Source organism: Arachis duranensis, chromosome 10 (genome assembly GCF_000817695.3).
Source record: "Arachis duranensis cultivar V14167 chromosome 10, aradu.V14167.gnm2.J7QH, whole genome shotgun sequence".
Taxonomy (NCBI): Eukaryota; Viridiplantae; Streptophyta; class Magnoliopsida; order Fabales; family Fabaceae; genus Arachis; species Arachis duranensis.
Genome location: NC_029781.3, coordinates 1995696 through 2004519, shown reverse-complemented (window position 1 = coordinate 2004519; position 8824 = coordinate 1995696). Strand labels below are relative to the sequence as shown.

Sequence of the window (8824 nt, the reverse complement as noted above, 5' to 3'; positions counted from 1 at the left end):
TTCCACTTAGTGAAAGTAGGGGGCTCTTTTTTATGTTAAATGCTTTAGTAGATGCAACAGAAGCACTCCACATGCAACCACTTCTATGATTTTATTAAATTCTTTTTATGATTATATGGACGAAGAATTCACATGTGATAATTCAATGTCATGTATATTTGATATGTGCAGAATTTGCGTGTGATAATGATTCCAAAGCTCCACTGGAACCGTATTAGTGAAGTATATAATATAAAATATAGCTAATGGAGATGTGGTTATTTAGACTCTCTGTAAAATAATTGTTAAATATTCAAGAGATATGAATTCATGGTTGACTAAATATTTATCCTGCATATTTAGATTAACTATATTTATATGATGAATAAACTAGATAGAGAATAAATTAAATGTCGCTCCGGTACATGATTAAATTAATCCGACCTTGCACGATTATTTAGTACATTACTATGCAAGTAGTTAATTGTTGTCATCTTTTTGTGTTGTTTAGCAGGTGGTTCCTCTAGAGGCCTCTCAAAATATGGAATTTGGTGCTCCGGTTTGCGGCATGAGCGCCAACAAGCTGATAGCTGCATGTCTTTGTTAAGCTCATTCGGCAGCAGTTAGAATCTGTTGGAAATGGTTTCGAGTACCTTTAATATTTTTCTCCATGGATATAGGATTTCAATAGTTATTCATTTGTCAGCAATTGTAGATGAAGATGATATTTTTCAAAGACGCAAATGCCAAGTGTGATGCTTTTGTTGTTAGCAACGAGTGGCTTTATTCTCTAAAGATATTGGTATCCAGTGTGTTCTTAATTGTTGCAAGAAACTAGACTTGATTAATTTCAATGAACCAATTTAATCTAGATAAGTTCCGATGCTTTGTTGTATAAGGAGCTTGATTAATTTCATTCGGTGTGCAGCTAGTCACTTTAGATAGTAGTTACATGTTTATATTTACTTAGATGTGTTGGATGTTCATTTATGTATGAAATCGGATGTTTACTGTAACTGTACACATGGATAGTTATTTTCGGGTATTCAACCCTTGTAAACTGTAGCAGGTATTCAAAACAAACTATAGTATATTGGTTCAAGAACAGTGATAATAAAGTCAACACTTATCAGATTCAAGTAATGTCAACATAAAATACAAAAGAGATATCCCTGTACTAAGAAATAGTATACTGGATGTTCGGTTCACCATGTATCTAGATGGTTACTTTCATCAGAAAAATAGATGGTCATTTTCGATAGATTCACATAAGAGAATATATGCTTATACATGATAGCATAATTAGTGAGTAGCTCTTACATCTGTTCAAGGGTCTCATATAAAAATATATTAATGTAATAAATAATGAAAATAGTAATTTCACTTGGATTATCAAAATTAATAGGTTAGTCATTAACAATTAAGTAGAACAAGGAGATATATATATAATAATGTTAAATAGATGCATACATTTATTTTAAAAAAAAAACACTAGTTGAATTAAGCAACATACACAGCAAGTCAAATTGAAGTACTTGTCTTGTTGATTGCTTGTTTCATTTTATAGAACAAAAATTCATTCCACGTGTCAATAGCACCAGGCAAGCACCAATGTACACAATCTACAACCTTAACATTCTTATTATAAATAAGGCCATATTTATCAGGATGTGCATCAGGCCTCAATGATGTTGCTTCACTTATATCTATCAAACCAAAGTGCAACCCTTTTTTTCTAGCTTCCTTTTCTGCTTCTCTAAATTCATCCACTTGAGCATGATGCATTGCTTCCAAGAGCTCCCCATTGTTATAGCCTTGTCTTTCTTCTTTTGTAAATGGTCTTGTTCTGTTACAATTCCCACCTTCATTATACTCTCCATGCTCAAAGTGTTTTGCAGATTGTGTCACTAAAAAAGTCAATCCTTTGAACCGTTTAAGGTTCATGATGGTTCTAAAAGATGTCTGAAAAGCCTTTTTGTAACCATACAAGTTAATGTCTTGTACTTTACTTACTCCTTGTTGACCTCCAACAATATGATCATTCTCATAGAAAGTCAATGGTCGATAGAACCATTGTCCTGTTGAGAAAATCACATAATCAAAATCCTCAACCTTGCTGACCCAAGCATCATTTGGCTCATCAAGATAAAGGCTTAATGAACTGTCAAATGCACTACCCCGGAGATCAGCACCAGTAGCTTTAACTAAAAATGGAGCCCATAATATTGTAAGAGTGAAATTGTAATTTGAACTGAACCACCATCTAAAATGTATGTCATCCTTAGATGTGTATCTTTCTGTAATATCCTCAAGTCTACCAACCTATAAAAAAAAGCAACATTTTTCAAAAAATATTACAAAATCAATAATACCATGTGATAAGTGATAACTTATTTATGTGTTTCTACCTAAAAGTGTTCATTTTTGTAAGGAATTGTTTTATGACATAGTATTAGAACTTCCGAAAAAAAGAAAGAACTAGAACTTACAGAATTTAGGAGGCAGATCAAAGAATCCATCTGATTTCTGCCCATGGAGTCACCAACAAAGGCCATTGACTTGCCTTGAACAAGTCTCAAGAATTCAGTTGCATTAAATAGTGGAAGCTCACAGCCATAAGGCTTCCACCTTAACTTGATAAACTCTCTGTCAGGTCTCCCATTCTTGATGCAGTTATAAGGATCTATGATGTGAGGGCATGTCTCATTATTGTAGTAAGGCTCCTTAAGATGATAAGAAGCCCAATGCCCCGAAAATATGTTGCATTCTCTTGTTTCTTCTTCTATGCTCCCAAATAACTGTGGTTTGTCTATGATCCTCATCAGAGGAAATAGTACCACGGTTGCAATAAGCAGAGTGATTGGCAATTGAAAAATGTTTCCTGATAAATTCTTGCAACTGAATCTCTCCTTTGCATCAAACTTCATTGTTTTAGTTTGGTGTGAATCTCTCCTGTGTCTTAAGCTTTAGTTAGATAATAATAATGTTATATATTATGCTAGTACTCTAGCTAGTTCAGCACTACTCCCTTTAAGCAATGTGCAACACAAGTCAATGGTCTTGGTGCTTGGATCAGATAAGTATTGTATTGAATAGAGAAAAATAAATTAAACTTTATATCGGAGTCTGCAATTACCATATAACTATGGTTTTCCCAATGCAAGGCTGTATCTATCGATACATGTAATCCAATTTAAAAATGCTATATACAAAATTATAACTACCATANATGCATGGAATACTGGGATAACCAATTAAATAGTTGAGATTATTAATAGAGGGATCCTTTTCTCAATACACATTGATCCGGCTGTTACAAATTCAATGCCTTAACTCGGCATTATATACCATAACTCAGCAATTCGCGTAATAACTCAAGTGGTTACATGTTATAATCGGACTCAATGGACTATATCTTGGAATAAAACTGTCTGACCAGGTATTTATTATTTATTGAACCTAATAACTGCTCATCAATTCAGATAAAGACCTATCTTACTTCACCTATAAAGATATAATGTTTTATCCTCAACAGGAATACACTGAATTCTCAATACTAACTTAAGTATCGGAGTGCCTTTTGCAAGTACACTCCCCCTTTCCTCGTACTCTTCATGATGTAACATCTCTCTGGACGAGAAGCTTAGACCATCCCAACTTATAGCTCAGCGCTGAAGGCCACAACTCGACGTTAAAGGCTAAAGCTTGGCGTCAACTCCTATAGCCGAGGTTACGTCCAGGTTATTCACACAAGAACACATATTTATTATGAAATATGAAGTTTTAATTTTATTTTTTCTTTTTGTTTGGCTTTGTCAAATATGATTTCTCAATTTGCTAAATTTAGCAAGAAAAACATTTTTTTTATACATAACAATACTTTGTGAAACTCATTCTTCATATACAACATCACTACTTGAATTATTACACTTGTAACAAAAAAATCAGATAAAACAGAAATCTAATCAAGCACATGCATATGCAGCAAGTCAAATTGAAGTACTTGTCTTGTGGATTGCTTGTTTCATCTTGTAGAACAAAAATTCATTCCAAGTATCAATAGCACCAGGCAGGCACCAATGTACACAATCTATGACCTTAACATTCTTATTATAAATTAGGCCATATTGATCAGGATGTGCATCAGGCCTCATTGACGTTGCATCACTTATATCTATCAAATCAAAGTGCAACCCTTTTTTTCTAGCTTCCTTTTCTGCTTCTCTAAATTCATCCACTTGAATATCATGCATTGCTTCCAAGAGCTCCCCATAGTTATAGCCTTGTCTTTCTTCTTTTGTGAATGGTCTTGTCCTGTTACAATTTCCACCTTCATTATACTCTCCATGCTCAAAGTGTTTTGCAGATTGTGTTACCAAAAAAGTCAATCCTTTGAAGCTTTTAAGGTTCATGATGGTTTTAAAAGATGTTTGAAAAGCCTTTTTGTAACCGTACAAGTTAAGGTCTTTCATAAACTTCCCTCCTTGTTGACCTCCAACAATATGACCATTCTCATAGAAAGTCAACGGTCGGTAGAACCATTGTCCTGTTGAGAAAATCAGAAAGTCAAAATCCTCAATCTTGCTGGCCCAAGCATCATTTGGATCATCAAGGTAAAGATTCATAGAACCATCAAATGAACGGCCACGTTGATCAGCACCAGTAACTTTAACCAAAAATGGTGACCATAATATTGTAAGGGTAAAATTGTAACCTGGACTGAACCACCATCTGAAAAATACATCAGCCTTTGATGTATATCTTTCTGTAACATCCTCAAGTCTACCCGCCTATAAAAAAAGGTCAACATTTTTTAACATAATATTATGAAAGAGAAGTGCTATGGGCCAACAACTTTTGTAATTTGTAGCCATCAATGATGATTTTAATGATGTGAGATTGTTGTGAGATTTCATTCAATAACTCACTTTTTTTTACTGATTACATGTTGGTCAGAATTTAACAAAGTTGTTGGCCTTAGACTTTTCCATATGAAATCAAGAATACCATCAAATCAAGAAAATAAGAAAGTAAAGAGGTTTTGAATGAAAGGTTGGCTGAACTCAAACACCAATTATGCCAGAATTTATTATATATAGATAAATCCGCTAACATGTAATTAATTGAATAACAAAATGATAAAACTTAAACTTAATCCTAGATACATAATAACATAAAGGTAAAGACTCACGTGCAGTTATTTTCATGTGAAATTGATAGTTGAGAATTCATAGACAATAATTTAATCAAACATGTCCAATTATCTAACTATTTTCAATTAGTAACTTCACGTGAGTCGTTTTCACCATAAATAAAACAACTTAAATTCAAAATAATAAAAAGCAGAACTTACAGTGTTTAGAAGGCAGATCAAGGAATCCATCTGATTTCTTGCCATAGAGTCTCCAACAAAGGCCATTGACTTACCTTGAACAAGTCTCAAGAACTCAGTTGCATTAAATAATGGAAGCTCACAACCATAAGGCTTCCACCTTAACTTGAGAAACTCTCTGTCAGGTCTCCCAAACTTGATGCAGTTAAATTGATCTATGATGTGAGGGCATGTCTCATTATTGTAATAAGGCTCCTTAGGATGGTAAGTAGCCCAATGCCCAAAAAATATGTTGCATTCTCTTGTTTCTTCTTCTATGCTCCCATATAAATGTGGTTTGTTTATGATTCTGATTAGAGGAAAGAGTACCACGGTTGCAACAAACAGAATGATTGGTAGTTGAAAAATGTTTTTTGATAAATACTTGCAACTAAATATCTCCTTTGCATCAAACTTCATTGCTTTAATTTGGTGTGAATTTAGATCTATTCTAAATTTCAGCTTATGGTTGTGATTATGTATACTGTATAGTATTGAAAATTAGTGTCCTCGAATGTCTTAAACTTTGAATTATGATGCAACCAACTTGCACAAAAAACAATACAAAATACCAATATATTATGTGCTAGTAACACAGCTCAGCCCCCTCTCTCTGAGAGTAGTTTAACCACTATAAAACACAAATCAATGGTTTAGATTGTCTTAAACTAATGAATATGTGAATCATATAGCTGGTGAATAAAAAAAGATGTGAGAAGTAATTAAGAACAGGGTGCGTCACATTTTTCATATGGCGGTTGAAGGGCCTAAATATATATTTATATATAGTGGAATCTGTACCTACCATATAAATATTGTAAACGAATGAATGAATACGAACAAGGACAGATACAAAATTGAGAATTATCTTACGTAATTATATGGAGGTTTTTAATGGGCCAAAATTTTAGCATCGAGGCCCAATAGGTTTTAGAGGGAATTTAGGTTTCCAAAAGTGTAGGGCTTTGCGTTATCTAAAATCAAATACATCGGGCCTAACCATTTTCTACGAAACTGCTCAAAGTTTTATTTAGGGCTTTAAGCCCAAAGTTCTTGCCACCACAAACATGTTTCGGTTTATTCACTTTGTTGCCAATACTAAGGGGAAAGAAATTTAAAAAAAAAAATTAGATAGTCAAGTGCAGTTAACTTAACGTAAAGTTGATAATTGAGAACTGTTAGATAAAAATTTAACTAAATCATTTAAATTATTTAACAGTTCTCAACTATTAACTTTATGTGTAGTTAAACCACTTTTAGGCGTAATCCCGTTTTAATGGGAAAAAAATATTGTCAAGTTGGTTAAAAAAAGAAAAACTAGTAATGCCAAGAATGTTAAGGTTAATAAATAAAAATTACCCTCCTTACTAGGCAAAGGTCCAAGACATGAGAAGTTAATAATGGAAATTTGCCTACTTTGGGGGGAATAAAAGAGTCTAGTATAGTAATAGTATGTAGGGCCCTACTATACCTGAAAATTCAGCATCAATTAATTGGAGACAATAGATAAGAGGGTGGGGGCCATTTCACGTGGTTTTGCTATTCCTTCTTTCATGTTAAGGGACTTGCAAGCATTTTTGATAGAGATTGTGGGTTTCAATTTTCGGTTGCGTCATTCTTGTTTTAAAAGAATTTCAAATGATAAAGTAATTCATATTCAAATTCAATGCATCACGCATAAGCTAACCTTGCTTTTCCATTTGATTGACTACTAGACTATGCCAATTTATTGCCTTTAGATTAACCATTATTAAAGCAGCCTAATATGCTAGATCAGATCATCTAAACATTATTAAAGTCTCAAATATTGGTTTATATTGCTATCGACCATGTCTTGTCTCAAATAAAATTCTTTGAAATCTCTTGAAATTATTCCACATGAGTAAATTATTACCAGAGTAAACATACATTTAATTAAGAGGATAAGTCTAAAATTATTCTTAATGTTTCAATAGTCATATTTAAGTTCTTAACGTTTTAAAATTGATTCAATGTTGTCCTGTCGTTAAAAATTCGTTAACAGAATTGATGACGAGACAAAATTGAGACGATTTTGAACGTTAGAGACTTTAATAGGACGAAAACGTCAGGGACAAAAACGATACATAAAAATAAATTTTAATTTAATTTTATCTTTTAATAATATTAATTTTTTACTGTACATAGTATTTTAAATAAATTACACTTAGTCACATTACTTTCATTTTAAATAAATTTATTTAATTTTTTTATAATTTTAAAGAATTTTGATACATTAGAGACAAAAGGTATAATTTACATTTTATTGTATATATATATATTTTTTCTTTTCTACAAGTTTATATACTAGTCATTCTACAAACATTTTATGATAACTAAAAATCTTTAAGAGTAAAAGTATAAAAAAATTAATTTATTTAAAATGAATGTAATATGATTAAGTGTAATTTACTTAGATGTGATTAAAAAATAATTGAATACTATGTATAGTAAAAAATTGATATTATTGAAGGATAAAATTAAAATTTATTTCTATGTATCATTTTTGTCCCTAACGTTTTCGTCCTATTTAACTCTCTAACGTTTTAAAGTCGTTTCAATTTTGTCCCGCTATCAATTATGTTAACGAATCTTTAACGGCAGGACAACATTGAGTCAGTTTTAAAATGTTAGGGACTTAAATAGGACGATTGAAACGATAGAAATAACTTTAAAACTTATCCCAAATATTAGAGACAAAAATAATACTTTACTCTTTAATTAAAAAAAGGGGTACAATTCGCTTATTATTGAATTCGACACTATTTTGATACATAGTGTATACTTGGTTATGATATCATATGAATAACGTTTATTAAACCTTAAACTTACAAGTTACCACTTACCGTAGCTGTTGAAATTCATAAGCACATGATGCAAATTATTGTACTATAGTTATCTTTAACGTTAAAAGATTCGCATAAAAGCTATAAGATTGTGAAAAATAAAATATTCACGAATTAAATTCGACTATAATTGGTTTTTTTTTTTTATCTTTTACTCCTTCGAAAATTTTACTTTTACCTAGCTACCTCCATATATTTTGCAACTTCGTTTTTTTACTATATAATATCAAATTCGCAAGATTCATAAATGTATGATATATGGTCCGTGCTATCATGAAATAAACAATGTGACATAATTTTTAATTAAAATTTTATATAGTTGATTATATAACAATAACATAAATAGTCTCTTTCGTACAAAAGATAGATTTGACACCTATCTATCCGCAAAATAGTAATACAGATTAGATGGGAATCAATAATCATTCACTCGTTGTACCAAATTGTTAGAATAGGACTACTGATTTCATTATTTCGGAGGTCAAGTTGATTGTATTAATTTTTTTTATTTTATATTTTTTAATTGTCATTCAAATAAATAGATAATTTTAAATATAAAGCGTGAGATCATTTCTGTCCCTTTTGTCATTAGCTAATAAAAGATTACCCT

The 8824-nt window shown here is 31.6% G+C and overlaps 2 protein-coding genes across 2 annotated transcripts; both read right to left on the bottom strand.

The window, feature by feature from the left end:
* Positions 1–1500: 1500 nt before the first annotated feature.
* On the bottom strand, positions 1501–2975 carry LOC107468230 (protein trichome birefringence-like 19). The gene is made up of 2 exons (XM_016087485.3): positions 2469–2975; positions 1501–2301 (listed from the first exon to the last, which is right to left on the bottom strand). Exons 1-2 carry the CDS (start codon positions 2904–2906, stop codon positions 1501–1503), a joined length of 1239 nt encoding a protein of 412 aa, XP_015942971.1. The 5' UTR covers positions 2907–2975.
* A 993-nt stretch (positions 2976–3968) lies between these two features.
* On the bottom strand, positions 3969–5784 carry LOC107468327 (protein trichome birefringence-like 19). The gene is made up of 2 exons (XM_016087594.3): positions 5333–5784; positions 3969–4769 (listed from the first exon to the last, which is right to left on the bottom strand). The coding sequence occupies exons 1-2, from the start codon at positions 5768–5770 to the stop codon at positions 3969–3971; spliced, it is 1239 nt and encodes a 412-aa protein (XP_015943080.1). The 5' UTR covers positions 5771–5784.
* Positions 5785–8824: the final 3040 nt, after the last annotated feature.

Coding starts and splice junctions, on each gene's coding strand:
- LOC107468327 (XM_016087594.3), bottom strand. CDS start 5,770: ATGAAGTTTGATGCAAAGGAGATATTTAGTTGCAAGTATTTATCAAAA. Junction 4,770..5,332: donor TGATCTGCCTTCTAAACACT/GTAAGTTCTGCT, acceptor CTTTTTTTATAG/GCGGGTAGACTTGAGGATGT.
- LOC107468230 (XM_016087485.3), bottom strand. CDS start 2,906: ATGAAGTTTGATGCAAAGGAGAGATTCAGTTGCAAGAATTTATCAGGA. Junction 2,302..2,468: donor TGATCTGCCTCCTAAATTCT/GTAAGTTCTAGT, acceptor TTTTTTTTATAG/GTTGGTAGACTTGAGGATAT.